The sequence below is a fragment of the Chrysemys picta genome, chromosome 6 (assembly GCF_011386835.1).
Source record: "Chrysemys picta bellii isolate R12L10 chromosome 6, ASM1138683v2, whole genome shotgun sequence".
Classification (NCBI taxonomy): Eukaryota; Metazoa; Chordata; order Testudines; family Emydidae; genus Chrysemys; species Chrysemys picta.
In genome coordinates this window covers 14,867,939-14,889,199 of record NC_088796.1, presented here as the reverse complement: position 1 = coordinate 14,889,199, position 21,261 = coordinate 14,867,939, and the positions used below count along the sequence as shown (strand labels likewise).

The following is a 21,261-nucleotide window of genomic DNA, read 5'->3' as shown; positions in this document are numbered from 1 at the left end:
GGGTAATCAAGAGACAGGGAGCAGGGGGGAGGGTTGGATGGGTCAGGGAGTTCGGGGGGGGGGCTGTCTGGGGGTTGGGGGTGTAAGGTTTTGGGCAGTCAGGGTACAGGTGGGGGGGTCTCAGGAGGGGGCAGTTAGGGGACAAGGAGCGGGGGGGTGTTTGGGAGTTCTGGGGGGGGCTGTCTGGGGGTTGGGGGTGTAAGGTTTTGGGCAGTCAGGGTACAGGTGTGGGGGGGGTCTCAGGAGGGGGCAGTTAGGGGACAAGGAGCGGGGGGGGTGTTTGGGAGTTCTGGGGGGGCTGTCTGGGGGTTGGGGGTGTAAGGTTTTGGGCAGTCAGGGTACAGGTGTGGGGGGGGGTCTCAGGAGGGGGCAGTTAGGGGACAAGAAACAGGGAGTCTTAGATAGGGGGTGGGGTTCTGGAGGGCAGTTAGGAGCAGGGGTCCCAGGAGGGGGCAGTCAGGGGACAAGGAGCGGAGGGGGTCGGGAGTTCGGGGCGGGCTTTCTGGGGGAGGGTGGATAAGGTTTTGGGCAGTCAGGGTACAGGTAGGAGGTAGGGTCCTGGGGGACAGTTGGGGGGGGGTCTTAGGAGGGGGCAGTTAGGGGACAAGGAACAGGGAGTCTTAGATAGGGGGTGGGGTTCTGGAGGGCAGTTAGGAGCAGGGGTCCCAGGAGGGGGCAGTCAGGGGACAGGGAGCAGAGGGGTTTAGATGGGTCAGGAGTTCTGGGGGGGGGGCTGTCAGGGGACAAGAGGCAGGGAGGCTTAGGGAGGGGGTGGAGTCCTGGGGGGCAGTCAGGGGACAAGGAGTGGGGGGGAGGGTTGGTGGTTCTGAGGGGGCAGGAAGTGGGAGGGAGTGGAAGGGGCAGGGGCGGGGCTAGGACAGGACGGGGGCGGGGCTAGGACAGGGGCGGGGCTAGGGTGGGGCTCCTCCCGTCCTCTTTTTTGATTGTTGAAATATGGTAACCCTAACACTGGGCATATGCAGGCATTAGCATAGTTACTTCCCAATTTGGGTAGCATGAGACCTAGCTTTGCAACAGGGAAGCTGTGGGGATTACTTAATGTTCATAAAGTTTCTGGACGGTGGAAAGCGCTATGGATATTCTAGTCAAGCCCCTCCCATAACTTTCTGAGCAGCTCACAGTGATTAGCAGTAAGCACTTGAGGTTTCTGCAACATATTGCAGGCAACAGAGAACTTTGACTATTCAGTCACTGACTAGTAGAATGCTATAGGGAGCTAGCTCTGCTTAAAGGAGCCAGGAAGGCAGGTTTTCTGTTGCTTTTGTGCAGCAAGTGCTGCATGAGAGTCAGCCATGTTATGCCGTACCCTCTCTCTCTGCCACTACTCTCACTTTCCCTTCTTTATTAGTGGTAGTAGGCTGGTCCCAGTAGACGTTGCTCCTTTCTCCCTCTCGTTACAAACTTACAGCCCATATGCTCTGGTCAGTGGGAAGAAGGTTAGCCTGATGGTTTAAGGCACTGGGCTGAGACTCAAATCTTCAGTCAATTCCTGACTCTGCCAAACACTTTCTGTGTGATCCTGGGCAAGCCCCTTGATCACTCCATGTCTCAATTTCCCATTTGTAAAGTGGGAATAATGCTGCTTTCCTGGCTTATGGGCTTTTATGAAAATAAATTCACTAATATTTGTGAGTGCTCAGATTATAAGGCTACAATGCCACAGAAGTACCTAGATCTGGATAGACATTGAACAACCTAAGCGCTAATCAAGACTATCACGTGCTATATATGCACAATGTGAACCAATTGCAGTTACTACAAGAGCTCTAACTTTTTCATCTCCTGGCTTTTGTGCATTTTAATGAATAACATGACCACTCATAGCATTGCAGCTTTTTTACATTTAATTATGCTGTGAAACTTTTTGCTAGGGACAGACGTGCAGTGAACATCTCACATTTGCTACGAGCTGATCTCCTCTCTTTCTTTTTTTCCATTGACAAACCATCGTGCCACACTCTATGAAAGTCTCCTGAAACCTTTAGCAAATTCCAGGTGTGGCCTTGAAACCTGATGGGTGGAGCTGTCAGAAGGCCAGCTGTGTAAACTCAATGCTGGACATGGGGCATAAACATAACTTGGTGTTTACCTGGAGTATTGCTCTCACATGACACCAGGCTCCTAGAAGCTATGATTATGGGTTTGATCCTTCAAACCGTCTCTTCTCATGTAAATAGTCCCACAGAAGCCAGTGAAATTGCTCACACGAGTAAGGACTGTTTAGGTGAGTGATAATTTGCAAGATCAGACCCTACATTAGGTCTCAGGAAAGAAACTTGCAAGTGAGTATTTTAAAACAGTTTGCATATCATCTATGTTTTATAGGAGAATATTAAGAATTAAAATGGTCTACATCGCACTGCATACATACAGATACACAGACATATTCAAATGGGTATGCACACAAACACACAACAGAGCTGTTTATGTTCATGTTTGTTTCATTTCATATACTAGATATGCTCTGCATATTTGTGTTTATTTTTTACTACACATTTGGATATTTTTGCTGAAAATTCATTTGTGTGGATTTTTTCAATACGCACAAATACACTTACAACAAAAATCCTACATTCTTGAGGGTGCACGTGGATGGATTATCTATTAAACCCTCAGAAATTTGAAACTTTGTCTCCAGAAATGATTTCTCGTCCATCACTTGCACACACAAGTTTTGTTATTGTTGAGTTAGTCAAGAGAAGGGGGAAGGATAAGGGTGCTTTTGATATATTTATCCACTTATCTAGATAAATGGATATCAGGTTTAAGTGGCTAAATCTACTTCTCCAGTGTTCAAAGTCTGAATTTTGCACTCAGTATCTAGATCAGGTGTGGGCAAACTTTTTGGCCTGAGGGCCGCATCGGGTTTCATAAATTGTATGGATAGCCGGTTAGGGGAGGGGGTCGTGGCCCGGCCTCCACCTCCTATCCGCCCCCCCCCCCGGACTCCTGCCCCATCCAACCCCCCCATTCCCTGATGCCTCCCTTCCTGGGACCCCTGCCCCATTGACACCCCCCCGCTCCCTGTCCCCTGGCTGTCCACGGACGCCCGCCGTCCCATCCAACCCCGCCTCTTCTTCCTGACAGTCCCCCCGGGACTCCTGCCCCATCCAATCACCCCTTCTCCCTGACTGCCCCCGGAACCCTTGCCCCTGACTGCCCCCTGCCGCCCCCGGAACCCTTGCCCCTGACTTCCCCCTGCCACCCCATCCAACCACCCCTCCTTCCTGACTGCCTCCCCGGGATCCCTGCCCCCATCCAACCCTCTGTTCCCCCCCCCGATCCCTATCCACACCCCCACCCCCTGACCACCACCCCGAACTCCCCTGCCTTCTGTCCAACCCCGCTGCTCCCTGCCCCGTACTGTGCTGCCTGGAGCACCGGTGGCTGGTGGCGCTGGAGCTGGGCCATGCCGCTGCCGCCACCATGCAGCACAGAGACCGGGTCAGGCCGGGCTCTGCGGCTGCGCTGCCCCAGGAGCTCACAGCCCCGCCGCCCAGAGCACTGAGCTGGCGGCGGAGCAAGCGAGCTGATGCTGCGGGGGAGGGGGAACAGCAGGGGAGGGGCTGGGGGCTAGCCTCCCAGGCCAGGAGCTCAGGGCAGGACGGTCCCGCGGGCTGGATGTGGCCCGCGGGCCGTAGTTTGCCCACCTCTGATCTAGATTCTGGAAGAGACACATAGCCACATTTTAGAACACTCCAGAAACTCAACTGGCATTTGCAAATAGGCTGGGAAATGCACGTGCTCCTGATTTGGGCTCATAAACCTGCATCTTCATGCAGTGTTTTCTGCAGGAGGGGTTTTCACAATTCCTCCTTTGAAAACTCGGCCTTAACATGAACACCAAACAACAGGTCAGGTGCAGTTAGATAGAGAGACTCAGCAGTGTGTCAGTAAAAGGCCCGACGAAGAACCACAAAAACCCAGCCACCCACCAGAAGAAATGTTGCGTTTAGGAGAGGAGACGATAAGTTTGGCTGTGCTCAGGAACAAGGCCCCATGTACGTGTGTGAAAGGATCAACAGTTGAGCTTTTAATACAGGGAAATTCAGCTCCCCACAGGAATAGTACCTTTTCTTTTAGTCTCCTTCGCAGTCTGTCTTTGGAAGACTGGAGCAAATTGACCTTTGGCCTTTCCCCGATGCGCTCATGAACACTGTCTCTCTGCTTGGGTTCTGGTTCCTGAATGTACTGCTGAGACGGTCTCTCCACGACCTCCGTGCTCCGGTACATCTCCAGGGGGATGTGCACTGTGCAGACGGAGGCGTCCTCGATTTTCAAACTCTCAGTCTCTTTGGCATTTCTGTGCGTTTCCTTGTCGTTGGGCGAGTGCTTCTGGTTGTGGTGCCATCGCCGGTTTTGGCTGTAGCCGTGGTGACCTGGCCTCCCTGAGGAGTGAGGGGGTTGGCCTCCCTGGTAGAGTTTCTGGTGTTCCCTGTTGTGTTTGGCAGTACCTTGCTGATGATCCGTGTGCTGCTGCTGTGATTTGTTTCCTCCAGGAGGCCTCTGTTGTCTCCTGCAAACACAAACGGACAAGTCAGCATGCTCAAGCCCCTCACCTTCTCCTACGTTCATCTGCACCAGGAGAGCACCAAACTTGCCACAACAGCTTCCCGAACAAGGGCTTTCCAATGGGGTAATTTGAGGCACTGACGAAGAGAGCGATTTCCTGGGGAGTTGCTCAGCCGTGCAGAGTAACACAGCAGCCATGCAATTGGAACATCTTAAAAAATGATCCCAAATAATAATAGTCCAACCATGTTTGCATTACCCAAGCCCACAGCGCACTCTCATGCTGATCAATACATCTCCGAGCCCTGCTGGGACCTAACACCACTTCCATAGACTCCTGGATGATCACCACCAAGTGTCTTTCACATAATTCCCGTTCCCATGCTGGTTCTTTCCCTGGAGCTATGCTGCAGGGAGCTTGTAGTGGGGTGGTCACCCGCTCCTGCCTTAAAAGGCTTAAAACAGCCTGGGGAGAGGGCTGTGGCAGGGAAGGAAAAGCAGGGGCTGATTGGGGGGAGCAGCTTCAGCTGGGGGCCACGCCCCAATCAGGCCGTGGCTGGCTTAATGAGGGCCCAGGTGGTCCTTATAAGAGGGCTGGGGCCAGAAGCCAGAGGAGCACTCTCCCTCTAGCTCTTGAGGGAGAAGGGCCGGGCTGCCTGGAAGCTGAGAGGGTACCTAGACTGGAGCAGAGCTGGGGGAAGGCTAGAGGAGATGCGGAGCTCCGGCCTGGAAACCCCCCAGGCTGCTGGCCTTGTTAAAGGCCAAGAACAGGTACTGGGGCTACAGAGAGGTAGCCTGGAGTAGGCGGAGGCAGCAGGTCCAAAACCCCCTCCCCGGTGATGAGTGGCACTTACACTGCATCTGAAGAAGTGAGGTTCTTACCCACGAAAGCTTATGCTCCCAATACTTCTGTTAGTCTCAAAGGTGCCACAGGACCCTCTGTTGCTTTTTACTTACACTGCAGTCTGCCCCAGGGAATGGGGGCTAGTTGACTGGCAGTGGCCATAGTCTGAGGCGAGGTGGGGATAGAGGGTGGGGGTTCCCTGCGGAGGGAATGGGAGGGGAGACGCAGATCTGTAGGGATACTGCCAGGGGGCAGCACCCAGGCCTGAATAGGGCACCGGGGTCCAGGAGGGACTCGGGCCCAGCGGCAAGCGGGACACCAGCCTGCAGAGGGCGCTCCAGAGGCTGGAAATGCTAATTCCCTGGACGACTAGCAGGAGGCGCCACAGGGGTGAGTCCCGCCCCGTTACAGAGCTAGACAGAGTTAGCAATCTCTTGTGCACCCTTGACCCTGTTCTCACACCACTATTCCCCCTTCTCTCCCATTTGTCTTTCCTTCCTGGTTAGAGTCAGCTGCTCTCACTTGCTCTCTGCCACCTGCCCATGACTGTCCCAAACAAGTCTCCAAGCCTAACAATTCTATTGGTCTTAAATACAAATAGGTTTTATTGGCAGATTATAGAAATGGAGAGAAAAAGTATGACATCAAAAGGAATGTAAAAGAAAAAACAACTAGACAAATGTTGCAGAATGTGTTGTTACAGGAGGAAGGATGGTCCAGTGGTTAGAATCCTAGCCTCGGCCTTGGGAGGCTGGGTTCAAGTTCCTGCTTTGTCACAGACTTCCCATGCAACCTTGGCAAGTCACTTACCCTCTCTGTGCTCCAGCCCCTACATCTGTAAAATGGGGTTAACAGCATTCCCTGCCTCACGAAAGTGTTGGGAGGATAAATACTTTAAAGATTGAGGCAGTTAGATACTACAGTTGTGGAGACAGATAGCTAACCCTAGGCTTCAGTAACAAAGATGGCTTTACGACACCCGAGAAACCTTACATAGCGTTGCGCCCCATGTGTCTGATGTCTGCCAACTGGGTCTGTATTTCACCATTGACCTGGCAGACTAAGCCACCTAGTCTCAGATAGTCTTTGTGTCTCACGCCTCACTAGAAAGTCTTCCCCCTCTTGTAGGGAAGAGCTCTGTGCGCCTTCCCAACAAAACAGGAGAGATGTTATATCGCCATCCAAGATGGTACAAAACCTGACACATGTCTCTGAACTTCCCCCAAGAAGCTGGGTTGGATTTTCGATTGAGTTAGGTTGGTCAAGTCCCATTGAATGTCTAATTGCTTTGGTCCCCTTTGAAGGATTCCAGCTGGCTGCAGTCCCTTCTAGACCAAAGGTCTGAAGGGTTGGCTTCTCCCAGCCTCAGCAGTAAAACCGTCTCTTTGGATAGAAGCCAGGCAAGGAAGAGATCTCAGGAAAACTTCTTCCCATAAGTTTATGGCAAAAGAAACAGTACCCCACACTGTTCCACCAACGTGGAGCTCTTGGTTTCAAAGGGGCCTGCTTCTGAGTTCTTTAAACTGTTCTCGTTCAGGTAGAAGGTTATTTGAAATGTAACAGGAGTTGCTAAAATTGAGCATCAAGAGACAAAATTAGAAAAGAAAACTAACAAATATAAAATCCAACACTCGACTGCCAACTCTCCCTATTCAGGCTTTACTTTTCAGCAAAGCCCTGACTGTTTTCACCCTGTGCCCTACAAAATGCCCTCCCACTTCTATGGATTTCAATAGCATTTTCTCCCCAAATGCTCCTATTTATGGCATTCATATGCTGGCATGCTCGCATTCATATGCTGGCATGCTCCCTGAACATTAGCAGGTTCCTGTGAGGGCCAGGGGAGGAATGGAAGAGCGTCAAGTTATATAAGAATGTGGTGTGTGGGCTTCTGCTCCTTCCTGACAGGACCCCAGTTACTGCTCAGCTGTTTACTTTCTAGCGAAAAAAGAGGGAGTCATTATCCGCTCTGTCTGAAGAGACATGCTTTGTCCCTCTATAGCACAAGTCATCCAAAGTTCTAAAGACACTTTAAACACAATCATTATGCCTCGCAACACCCTTGTGAGGTAGAGGAGAACCTTTATCCACTGAGTCACTGAGAGCTACGGTGGAGATTTACCGAGGCACAGATGGGAATCAAAGTCCGCAAATGATTTGCCCAAGATAGCACAGCTAGTCAATGGGGAAGTCATCTATTCAACCCACAAGTCTTAGCCCCTTGCTCCAACTACTACCTCCAACGAGAAGCTGCTGAACTTGAATTAATATGCAAACTAGATACCATTAACTTAGGTTTGAACGCAGACTGGGAATGGCTCGGTCATTACACTAATTGAATCTATTTCCCCATGTTAAAGTATCCTCACACCTTCATGTCAACTGTCCGAAATGGGCCATCTTGATTATCACTTCAAAAGTTTTTCTCTCCTGCTGTTAATAGCTTCTCTTAATCAATTAGCCTCTTACAGTTAGTACGGCTACTTCCACCTTTTCATGTTCTCTGTATGTATAAATATCTTCTTACTGTATGTTCCATTCTATGCATCCGAAGAAGTGGGCTGTAGCCCACGAAAGCTTATGCTCAAATAAATTTGTTAGTCTCTAAGGTGCCACAAGTACTCCTGTTCTTTTTGCTGATACAGACTAACACGGCTGCTACTCTGAAACCTAGATTAGAGTGTGTGTCTCCCTGAAAATAATAATATATGGAGATATACCTATCTCACAGAACTGGAAGGGACCCCGAAAGGTCATTGAGTCCAGCCCCCTGCCTTCACTAGCAGGACCAAGTACTGATTTTGCCCCAGATCCCTAAGTAGCCCCCATCAAGGGCTGAACTCACAAGCCTGGGCTTAGTAGGCCAATGCTCAAACCACTGAGCTATCCCTCCCCAAAAGCAACAGTAAAACGAATGAAGTAATCTGGCCGCATATTCACTTGTGTCCACAGTCTGTATTTTCTCTAGAGGAGCAAATGTATCTGGCATGGGATGTTTCCCACAAAGCAGACACTATCATCCTAAACAACAAACAAACAAACAAGCGTGTGCCTGTAACACTGAAAAGTGAGGACATTTCCCCTTGCTCCTCTCTACAGGAAGCTGACGCTGGAGGAAATTCCTGCCAGTAGATGCGGCCAAAGGGCGTCTTGCATTCTCCATCTGAACTTGGATATTTCAGATTTCCGAACGGGCAGTCAAGACAAGGTTATCAGGGTTTGCAACACATGAGAAAAGGGGAGGAAGTTTAAAGGCCTGTTTTCATAAAAAAGGACAGGATTTAGGGTATCCTATGACCTGTGTGGTTTTCCATTGCTTTAAACCAGGTTATCTTCAAGGCAATACCAGAATAGAGTTTAAAAAGACGCACAGAGATTTTTTTAAGTATACCACATTGCATCCAAATCCCATTTAGCAGTTGTGTGCCTTTTACCAGGGTTATTTCCTTTACTCCACTGTTGATTATCCAGATAGCTGTACATCTAAATAGAAGCTGTTGCTCTTATCTAATCAGACTCTTTCCTCCAGCCCATTCAGTCTGGTGACTGTAACATGACAACTGCTTCCCCATGGCAGTGACATGTGAGGTCACCAGTTCTGGACTGTGAATGCATCAAGATGGGGGAGCAGACAGTTCTAAAAAGGAGGAGAGCCTCTATTTACAGTGCTGTCCCTTTAAAAGGAGACACCCCAGAGCCCTGGATTGTGTTGGCTTCTCAATGACTGCATTAGGGCTAGCAGTAAAACCAGCAGCAATTCCCAGCATGCCCATGGTCCTTTTAACACTTGCTATGTTGTTTAAAAATCACGCTGGATCGGCACTGTAAAATTCAGCACTTTTCAGGCCCGTGGGGTTGCAATGACGCAGCTTCACAATTTGCACTGACAGAAGGAGAGAGGCTGTAGGGAGTGGGGCAACTGTAACATTCACGAAACTGGCTTTGTAATGTTGTGTCTTTCCCCTTCTTTCTAAGCCCTTAAACCTCAACCCTCAGAAGGCTGGATCTTTTTCACTGTTCATTTTCAGACATTCTAACATTTTAGTTTTTCAAGGGGAAGAATTTTATAAAGAATGTGCAATTTTGAGTTTAGGTGTTAGCTGGACTCCAATGAAACATTTTTGCATTAACTTTTTAAGTAAAGATTTTTGTTTGCAAACAGATGTTTTACATGTAATTAAATGTGTTGTGTTACCTGTATCATTCCCCTGCAATATTTGCAACCCAAAACACAATATCATCATACTGCTGCATAAGAAACAGAAACTGAGACTGAATATAAACAGAAAGCAAAACTGACCAGTTAAACTCTGGTGTTCAAGTGGAGGGAATAGCAAAACAATAGAGAATGAAAAGTAAATTAGATTTATAATACTCTTCCAATTTTAACAATGTAAGGAGTTACTAGTAACCTAGGTAAAGATTTTTTTAACTCACTTTTATATTGACATTGTCCTATTAAGGATAAAGCTTAGCTCTCAAATACCTCTTTACACACTTACAAAACAACGTACAACTGTATTAATTAATGGAAACAAATAAATATTGTTAGAGTCTTGTGTGGAGAATCTATATTTGAAACATGACTGTAACTTACAGCAAACAGGAAAGTTTCCCGTCTTCCTCATCTCCTTTTTTAATTCTTCTCCCATTCAGTTTGCAAATTTTTTTTTGAATGTCTCAGACCTAAATTCAGTGGTATGAGACTAAACACAAATTCCTTCCATTGCCACTGAGCACGAGTCTGTTCTTCCCACATTTAGCCAAATACAAGCCCTCAGTCTTTATGGTTAAGAGCCAGTTGGCCTCAGAAAATGGGTTGAACTAATGCGGGTACCAAGGAATACAGTTCTGACGGGCAGACTGGTTTGGCAGACAGATCTGGAAAATGTTTAGCCACTGACCACTGTAATATATTTATGAATGGCCACTTCCTTTGTCAGAGCACATTTAGCAGATCAGTGCAAATTTGTTCTAGGAAAAGTATAATAAATTGCTATGTGAAATGTTTTAAATAACCAGTGTTATTTATCTGGAGGGGAATTGGAGAGTGAGGATGAGGATGAGACAGAACCACAGAGTGGGGATTATTCGCATTACTAGTACAAAACCAATAGTGAAATGCAATCTTATTGGTTTACTGCAACAAATTTGTGTCTGTCCCTCTTATGTATATGCACATTTGCTTGGCACAGATCTGGAAATTTAGAATATTAAAAGAGTGTCTCTCATTAAAGATCCAGTTTTGGGCTGCAACAATAACACCGGGATGTGAAAGACACACTCAGGATCAGCATTCTGACAGTCGCAAAGGCAATATTCAGATGGCAAGCAGCTGAACAAACACAAAGGCAAATTTGCAAATAGAGTCACCAATTACGACTGAACACATGGCAGTTAAACAAGTAAGGAAAAAAAGTTTACAGAAAATAAAGAGGCAAAGGAAAGAAAATGTCAGACAAATAACAATGTCATTGACTTGGCAGAAGCAGAGAAACTGTCCTGTATTCAGGCAAATGTGGAGAGTGTAATGAGTCCAACCTCATAGAATATCAGGGTTGGAAGGGACCTCAGGAGGTCATCTAGTCCAACCCCCTGCTCAAAGCAGGACCAATCCCCAGACGGATTTTTACCCCAGTTCCCTAAATGGCCCCCTCAAGGATTGAACTCACAAACCCTGGGTTTAGCAGGCCAATGCTCAAGCCACTGAGCTATCCCTCACCCCTCTTTGCAAAACAGCCCAGACAAAGCAGAAGGATGCCTGGGGAGAATGTGAGGATTCTTCAAGTGTTGGAGAGCTATTCATAAAACTTAATGAAGAAGCTGCAGATTCAAATGAATGGCTAATAAAAATATGCACAGATGGGGCTTGGTCCTGCTCCCAGTGAAGTCAAATGGCAAACTCCCATTGACTTCTATGGTGTAGGATTAGGGTCAGAGCCTACATTCACAGATTCATATTCATAGAGTTTAAGGCCAGAAGGGAGCATTAGAACATCTAGTTTGACCTCCTGTATATTAGAGCCATTAAATATCACCCAGTTGCTCCAGAATTGAACCCAATTTGTTTGACTAACGTATAACTTGTGTTTGGCTAAAGCATCGCTTCTGAAAGGCATCCAGTCTTGATTTGAAGACATCAAGAGACGGAGGCGCCTCCACTTCCCTTGGTAATTTGTTCTAATTGTTAATCACAGTCACTTAAAAATGGTGCCTTATCTACAATGTGAATTTGTCTGGCTTCAGTTTCCAGCCATTGGTTCTTATCATGTCTTTTTCTGCTAGATCTGAGGAATCGAGCCTCTCTCTACATTGATTTTGCACCTGTGCAACTAAATCAGCATAATAACGTGTGCAAAACCCAAATATAAGTGCATTGTACCACTGTAAAGCGGAAATGACACCACTGCAGATTAACCTGATAACATACTAAAGTAAACAGCACCAGTGTAAGTCTGCTTTGTGCCAGTGTAACATGTCTACATTACCCTGCTACACTGGTGCACATTACAGCTACAAAGGCACACACTCTCCTAATGTAGACAAGACACAAGTTTGGCCATACTCCCTGCCCCAAAAAGTAACGTCCAGCCTTCATTACACCCTTTTTCCCCTGAAGTGGCCTCTGAAATCTTCAAACTGAAATATGAATGACATACAGGGATCACTTCGTCCATCACAAAAAGCAGCCACTTCTGGGATGGAACACAGCAGCCATTTAACAGCGCACAGAAACACTACCTGGCTGATGAGAACAGGAAGTGAAGGAAACTACTATATCCAATGGAACCAAACGAACAAGGAAAATTCAGGTTGGCAGATTATAAAACACCCAGCCAGCAATATGGCCCAGCCATGGAGTTAACACCCTCTCTCATTTTACAGATAGTGCCTTGGGTTCTCGCAAGTAAATCGGACCTAGGGCGGATTTTAAGTTTCTACAAAAGATGCTAGGCTGGATCACCAGCTAGTGTGAATTCGTATAGCGCCACTGAAATCAATTTCAAGCCAAAATGCACAGCCTATTCAGACCAGATGAGTGAGTATCTGACCCAGTATTTCCAGCAACACGGGCTCTTCCCTCCTTCTGAGGCTCTGGTTTAGAACCGATTCAGGGGAAAGGGTGTCACATACTTAAACAACCGCTCCGCTTCCTGCTGTACCTAGATATTGTTTGGATGTCTTCCATCCAAGTACTGACCCAGCCCAACACAGCTTAGCTTGTGAAAACTATGGGTCTGTCTTCACTGCAGAGTTAACTCAGGCATTTACCATAGCTGCCTCACATGTCAATGCACCTGTCTCACCAGAGTTTAGTGGTGTATTCACTCTGGGCCCAGCTGGAGCTGTAAGCTAAAACCCAAGTGAAGCTTAAACTCAGGCTGGTAACCTCCTACTTTGCAGTGAGGACACAGGGTAAATCACTTGAGTGCTGAGAGTCCTCCTATGCCTTCCCCACAATTGCCCCTGTGTGCCCAGAAGGACAGACAAGGTCTCCCACAATTCACTGGGAAAGAACCATACAGCAGCTCAGGTTACTGCAGCACAAAAAAACCCTGTGACGTGGCCCCACAGAAGTCCCAGTAATACACACAGGTGATGCAGCATCAGTGAGGACACAGTAAACTCAGGTATGACTTTGTAGTGTGGCCACTCACATCCAGGGTAGGCTAACAGCGATGCTCAGACCTGGGCACCTACCGTCTGGGTTAACTCCACGCTGAAGACACACCCTGAATGGTTCACAATACAAGGTTGTAAACTGCAGTCAAAATTAATATCAAGAAAGCAAAATTAATATTTAAAAAAGGGGTGTTTAGAGGACAGAAAAAAACGTGCAGTTCTTTTCAGATTTGGCTTGTGCTGCTTATGAGATGGATTCATTTAAAAAATGTAAAAGAACATGTAGTTTGTAAGCAGATAATTCAAAAAGTTGTGTTGTTTGGGAAGTGGCCATGCGCTGATATCCTCCATTCTTGCCTTCCAAATGCAGAACCGCTTCATTTCTGCAGAGCCACATGCAGCACTCAGTTTAATCTGTTTTGTAATTGTTTCATAATACAATTACTGCTGTGCATGATTCATGTTGTGCCATTCAGTTGTGAAGCTCTAGTTTCCTAGGTCAAGATTGCTGATATATGTATCTCAGATGGCCCGGTCGGACAGAGATACAGAGGCAGAACCTTCCTCCTCTCTTCAGCACAGGCATTTGTACAGGAAGGGGTTTATTGCACCATTATATCTGGTATTAGAAACATACCCTTTGCAGATATCAACATTTTGAATGCACTCTTATTACAGACTAATTCTGACTAATTTACAGTTGAACAACCAGTTCACGTTTTCCTTTACTTGCTCAGTTGTGACCTGATCTTTATGAGATCGGCTGTAGTGTGTCTCCTCAGCAACATGGGCTACTGAGAGCAAATCACATTTCTCCTCTGCTCTTTACACTGGCTTCCCATCAGAGTCAAGTTCAAAGTCTTGGTCTTTTATTTCAAGGCACTCAATAACCGGGGACCAAAGTAGCTAAAAGGTCACCTAAAACTCCAGGATGAAGAACGTGATCGACAACTTCATTTCCCAGGCACAACGTAACTCTCCCCCATAAAGGTAAAGCTTGTCTGTGCAGGAGACAGACCTTTCTTGGGGCTGGTCCCAGGCAGTGGAACAAATTCCGGGAGAAACTAAGGACTTACACAAACCTTCCCACCTTCCGCTCCAAGTGCGAGGTGGATTTCTTCAACGTGCCTTCTCCAATATCAACACAGAACAGCAGGTACATTAAAAAAAAGGATACCCCAAGCCTACCCAAAACAAAACATGCACCGCACACACCATTCTCCCCCGTGGGACATGAAGGGAGGGAGAACAAATCACACGAAACACGAGTCACATCGCTTAATGCACGGCTGGAAGCCACTCCGATACTACGATGTTGAAGAAAGCATAGGAAACTATGTAAAATAGATTATGAGCCCCCCTTACACACAACAGGTTGGTCCAGTCTTGCACCCACTGAAATCAATGGCCCAACACTCCTTGATTTGAGGGAGCACTGGCTCCAACTGGGCATTAAGGTCAATTAGCTCTTCTGTAGCACTGCTCATGGATCAGGCCTTTCATTTGAGACAGTGGTAAGGTGTAATCTCTGTCCCACCTCAGTGTCCACGAAGGTGCTGCACTGCAGAGACCTCCAGTCTGGCTGGAGAGCGATAGGAACCAAAAGAGGTGATCAGAAAGATGCAGATTCTGGCACTGCTACTCATGTAAAATATCCAGTATGGGACTGTATGGATTTGTGTGCGTGATTTTTTAAATTAAAAATATCCCCTCCCCCTTCCAATGGAAATGGGGATTTGCTGTTCCCTGTTTCTCAGATAGGATAGCCATGTCGAGGAAACATTTTTCTTAGCTTGAGGTTTTTGTCAGGTGCAATGTCAGAGTTTTAGGCTTCACTCCTGAGGCCTATTGTAAGGCTATTGCAATGGGATATAACAGGTGCCTCTGAGGAGATAAGGCCATCCTTCTAATGACATGTTGAGCTTCATGGTCCTCACTTAGGGCCTGATTCAACAAGCCATCCTTATTCAGCCCAACACAAACTGCAGCCTGGTCTACACATATGTGCTGTGCTGAACAGGGATGCACTTTAGCACATGCTTCAACACCTTATTTCTCATACTAGGGCAGGATGGTTTTCCCCTGGAGTCCCTTCCTCGCTCAGCTCTTTTCACCTTGCTCTTACAAGCACGCACGGTGCACCTGCACTGCGCAGGATCAAGCACTCAGAAGGAAGTGAGTGTTAAAAAAACAACAACAGCAGTTAAAGATTTGTCTGAAACCTGGGTGCAGCTCCTCAGCAGACTTCAATGGACTAATGCCAGTCCACACCAGCAGAGGGTCTGACTCACAGTTTTAAAAGAACAATCTGAAGACAATGTCAGTTGCATTCTGACAATCTGACAACACTGATTAGAGCTCAGGAAATGCACCATGCCTCAATCTAGAGCTCGGCTGTTCTCAGTGGTGGCAGATGACAGAACAAGGAGCAATGGTCTCAAGTTGCAGTGGGGGAGGTCTAAGTTGGATATTAGGAAACACTATTTCACTAGGAGGGTAGTGAAGCACTGGAATGGGTTATGTAGGGAGGTGGTGGGATCTCCATCCTTGGAGGTTTTTAAGGCCCGGCTTGACAAAGCCCTGGCTGGGATGATTTAGTGGGTGTTGGTCCTGCTTTGAGCAGGGGATTGGACTAGACGACCTCCTGAGGTCTCTTCCAACCCTAATATTCTATGATTCTATGCCACTGGAAATCAGAGATGGGCAGAGCTTTAAATTCTATCCCCCCTTTTTTTTTTTAAACAGAGGTTAGTTTTGCCTCTTTCTGTCCCGCCTCAGTGTCACTTAAGGTGCTGCATTGCAGCGACTGCCTCTCTGGCTGGAGAGAAATCATCACTAGGGCATGCTGCTCCATGTGTTGATCGCGGACCATTGTTCTGGGAAAACCCAAATTCATCTTCTTTGCAACAGCGTCGTGTATTTCCCCAAGACTCAATCTGTTCTCTAGCAGGAGGCGCAGTCGGAGTGAATCAATAAAACATCAGTTCCCATGGAGAGACACACCAGAGCCATTCAATGAATGGAGACACAGGATCTGCTAAACGCTATTTGGAAAACACCTGTAACGTGTTCTTATCCATGCAATATTTACTTTGCTACCTAAGGCGTGAGCACTAATCACTGCATTGTGCCTCGAGAGGGTGCCTGGAGCTTGTGGAAGCCCTAATGCTTTTCCTTTCGAGGAAATCCAGCTCAGAATTAACACGGACCAGAGATACAATTGCCCCCATCACCTCTGCTTAAGAAAATGCTGCTGTTAATGCGGCCACATATACAGCAGTTTGGTAAAGTCACTCTGTACAGAGAGATTTTATGACTCCCTGGAAACGGAATAGCTGTGTACAATTGGTCCTCTCTGGTTGAAAAAGGAAAAATAATCAGGACAATGGGACAGTCTGTTTCCCCTTTCCTTTGGCTTTTATGTCAAATAACTATTTTCCCTTTAAGGATCAAATCCTGCTCGAGCTCAAGTTCCTGACAAAGCCCCCATTCACTTCAACGGGACTAGGATTTGGGACATAAGTCAATATGTAAACTAAAGAGACACTCAAGAGTTACAGACTAATTGAATAAGTATTCAAACTGACAGGCTCCGGTCAAGGTTACTAAGCTTAAAATGCGATGGCCCTTTAAGACGGCATATTTTCATTTGCACCATTCCTCTACACTGATTTTTAAATTAATGAAATGAGGTACCTTTCAACAGAACTTAAATCGGGAAAACTGCCTGTTCTGTTGGGGGAGCTTATACACCACAAATTTAAGACTCCAGCTGTCTCAGCGATTACCAGCGATTACCAGAATGTCACTCCAAAATATACGGGATTCTTGTAAGTTTCAATATGATGTCTGGAAGAACAGAGCACTGCAGGTGCATATAGCCACTTTTATTATGAATATATTCAGTATGGTTAAACCCATCTGATGAAGAACTGTGTCCTCTCCCACTTCCCGCCTGACCTGTAGGGCTTCCCTGAAAGTCTTACTAGTACAATTTTGCATTTGCGGGGGGGAGGGAAAGAAGGTGAAAGGGAGTAGCCGTGTTAGTCTGTATCTACAAAAACAACAAGGAGTCTGGTGGCACCTTAAAGACTAACAGATTTATTTGGGCATAAGCTTTCGTGAGTTAAAACCTCACTGCTTCGGATGCATCCGAAGAAGTGAGGTTTTAACTCACGAAAGCTTATGCCCAAATAAATCTGTTAGTCTTTAAGGTGCCACCAGACTCCTTGTTGTTAAGGTGAAAGGGAAGATTTTTTATTTTTTTACATCAAGAGTCAGTAATAAAAGAGTTAAATGTTATGGCATCTATGATACCAATGGGGCAACTGCTTTCTTCATTACTGTTCTGCTTAGCTGACTGGATTAAGTTTGCTAGAAAAGAAAGAGCCAGAAAGAAGCAGAGACCTCTTAAATATCCCCCAATTTCTCTTGGCCCAGCCTTTGTGACTTAAGTGTTTCACTCAGCATGAAATCTGAAGGGAACTCATCCCCAGCCAAGGAGCTGACCTCTTGACACCAGAAATAATACAACTCCCCTGAGATGTATGATGAATATAGTACTTTTGAAGGGGAAAACACCTAGGCTTGCCAATCTCCTCCAAATTCCGATTCATCACTTCGCTTAACTCTGGCACTACTTGGCATAACATCCTTTTGTTCATGCAGAACAACACGGGATACCGAAACAGCCTCTTCTCCCTGCAGCAGTGGTGATTAATTGGCAAGATCTGGCCTCAAGATAATACTGTTCTCTGCGATGCTGCATTACTTGCTTAGGCCCCAGTCCTGAGTAACTTTAAGCAGGTGCACAAGCATTTGTAGGATCGGGACTTTAGGGTTTAATCCTGCTTCACAGGAGTCACTGGTAGGTTTGCTATAGATTTCAGTAGGAGCAGGACCTTAATTTCCATTCTAGAGGTTCTGACATTTCACCAAAGATAGTTGTTTGCACCCAAGCGAGTTCCGTCTAAAGTACTTATATATTACCACAGTGTCTGAGCACCTGGCAGGTTTTAATGTATGATTCTCAGAATACTTCTGTGAGGGACAGCAGCCTAGTACCCCATTTTACAGATGGAAAACTGAGGTATAGAAAGGCTAAGTGGCCCAAGGAAGTCTGTGGCAGAGCAGGGACTAACTCTGAATGTGCCAAATCCTAGTGTCCCATGGGCTATCTTCCTTTCTAGTTCCATCCTTGTTTTAAGTAATGTTATCATGGAAGCTAAATGCTGTTTCCAGGATATAGTTTATTACAGCCCAGTTATGGCTGTTTGGGATCTTTGCTACGGCTTGGAGTGGGAAACATTCACATGAGTTTGACGGTTCTACACCTTTTAATCAAAAAACTCAATACCCAGCAAAAAAGAACAACGACTGACACCAAGTATGGGGAAATGAATGGAACTTCTGTTAGCTCTTTCCTTTGGCTTCCTCCCCACAAATGGTTTTGGCTGGCTCGGGTTTCATTTTGGTTTGCATTCTTCTCATATGAGAAAGAAGCAAGGAAACATGTTAACTTTTGAAAACAAAAATGAAAACTCTCACACATTTGTTATTTATACATCTTCATTAATTGATTTCCACGCACAAAGCACCTTTCACCCCAAATTGCTTCATGGACTCTGTTACGTACAGAAAATAGATGCGGCCTGAATCTTCCAAAATGTTTTATCATTTTGGGTGCCTAACCTGAGTCACCATAAAAAGGCTGGATTCTCAGAAAGTGCTGGGAAACCCACCCTTTGAAAATCCAGTCTCAAGATGAGCACCCAAACATCGAGGCACCTGCTGCACAACAATGCAGGGTGAAGAGATTTTTCGACACAACCACCAGGGCAGAGCCCTGCTCTTACGAAAAGTTTTGTGAGATCTTTAAATGTACTTATTTACGATGCTCGTTACCATGGTCTCTGAGCGTTTGCCTGTAGCAGACAGGACTATGGTCTTGCTATCAAGTCCTTTCCCCTTACTACAAAAGTCTCTTCATTTAGCTATTATAAAAACCTCAAACCAAACTGAGTACTACAAGAAGCTTTTAATACATCTGCTACTGGAAATGTAATAGCAAATACTTCAAAATGTAATACGCTGTTTAAGGCTGACACTTGAAGAGTTTGTATGGTTGATAATTTAATATGTTGCAAAAGGTGACGTTTCTGTTTTACTTAGGTTTCGGCAGAACCCAACTGAGCTAGGTGCTTTCCAAACACAGAGGAAAGAACAGAGGCAGGGAATGTGTCCTTTTCTCCCATCGCTTCCCAGATTCAATTCCAACCCCTTATGCCCCTTCCTCCACATTGATCAGCAGTTGACTCAACCAGAGAAATCAGTGAAATAGACAATCAGGCTATGGGCCACACTCAGTGTCCACTGAAGTTAACAGAAATATACCACCATTGATGTAAAGGGGCAGTGGATTACGCCCATTGGACCTGATCTGGCAAAGCACTTCAGCACATAATTATGGTCACTGAAGTCAAATGGGCCTACTCATGTGCTTAATGTTAAGCACGTGCTAAAATGAGTGACTGAATTTGGGCCTTAGTCAGCTAGTCTCTTGTAAGCCTCATGGAAGTGAATCCTTAAGTGGGATTAAAACAAAGTGGGTGCAGCTGCTTTGCAGACCAGCTCAGGGAAGGGTCCCAAGAACAGATGGCATGAAAGATGGCACAAAGATGGCATTTTTAAATGCTCTGTTTGGGTTTTCACGAATTGTTCTGGATGCCCAGGTATGACCCCTTCCTACACACAAAGCCTACTGCCAACTAGAAAACCATCCCCATGACTCTCAAGCTGTTGCTTGGATTGTTGCATGTAGTTTTTGGCCTCTCTCTTTCTTTAATAAATATGCGGAAGTACTGAGAAATCTAATTTAGAACATGCTTAGCAATGGCTGCATTAGTGAACTGCAAGCGCTGTTACGCAGAGTTATGTTTTTGACCATTTGGCCTTTGGAAATGTAATAGCAAATACTTCAAGAAATCCTTAAAAAGAGCCCGCGAGTGAAAACCATTTCATTCTAACTTATTTAACCACAGTATGCAATCAGTATTATGAAGATTTGCTGAGTGGAAATACAACGAGGGTCTCGGACTATTGCCGAGAATGTGAATTTAATTAATATTTATATTATTTTACTACTCTACAATAAAAGGGCTCTCATCTCATCTCAAGCTCTAAGAGCCCTTTAAAAGCTTTTAAAAATATACCAACACCTAGTTACCCAAAGTTCAAATAATCCTGTAAGAGAGAGAGAAAAAAATTTAGTTTAAATTCCCACCAACACAGAATCCCAACCAAACTCCACATCATCACCCCCAGCCCTACCCATCACCTTATGTCCTAAATAGAATGTATAAAAATCCCACCCACTGCCCTTTTGTTACAGCTGTTTTTATTTAGATCTCCATGACTCTTTGACCCGCAGGCAAGAGACATCCGACTGTGTGTTTTTTTCCATAACCTATTTATACCAGTACTTTTTAGTCAACAAACATTGTCTTTCCCGCAGAAGCCAGAGCAAGCTTCAGCAGGACCTCCTACCGGCTGTCCAGACATGTGAATTAATTCTGATCCCACGACCAACGATTATTTCCGACTCAACTTGTTTGTAAAATATCAGTCCAAATAGCGAAGATGCTTTTGAGCTACACCTGCCCATGTATGATGGTGGCCCATTCTAAGCACATTAAATAAACTCATAAGGATGGGGCATAATATACTATTTAAGGGTTATAGGACTGGGAGCCAGGATTCCTGGGTTCTAAGACCTATTCATAGGGGTTGTTTATTTTTCTCATTCTTGGGGTGAAAAATGAAGCCGAAGTGATTTCAGTTCTGTCGGTTTAATGCAAAAAAGTAATTTTTTCATTCATGCCTTGAATGAATGACGAGCCTAAAACAAGACATTACCGGACATAGAACAGATATTCAACAACTTCACGCCCATTAATGACCTCTACCCCTTCCCACTCAAGCTTGGGAACATCTTTGCTACAGATGGTCTCTTTGCAGACAAATCCGGCTCTGGCATTAGCAGGAACAAATGCAGTAAAAACAATTAAAAATATTCACTAATAGTGTTTGGTTAATTCCTCATTTGCTTATACAGGGAACCACGCCAGGGGGGAAAAAAAACCCAAGTGGTTTATGTGATATCGGCTCCAGAATAGATGTCATACTTTTAATATTAATATTTTGGGCAGAGACTAAGAGAGGGAATGGAAAGTATTTCCAGTGCCATGACTTCTTTATTTTGC

At 45.9% G+C, this 21,261-nt stretch overlaps 1 protein-coding gene across 21 annotated transcripts in view; it reads right to left on the bottom strand.

Annotated features, from left to right (window-relative positions):
• CTIF (cap binding complex dependent translation initiation factor) overlaps positions 1–21,261 on the bottom strand; it is a 320,545-nt gene that overhangs the window by 99,006 nt on the left and 200,278 nt on the right. For all 21 annotated transcript variants that reach the window (XR_010588762.1, XR_010588763.1, XR_010588764.1 and 18 more), the window contains one exon: positions 4,093–4,537. Coding sequence is in view for 17 of the 21 variants with exons in the window: in XM_065549997.1 (XP_065406069.1) it covers positions 4,093–4,537 (445 nt within the window). In the remaining 4 variants the exon portion in view is untranslated. The remainder of the gene's footprint in view (positions 1–4,092; positions 4,538–21,261) is intronic.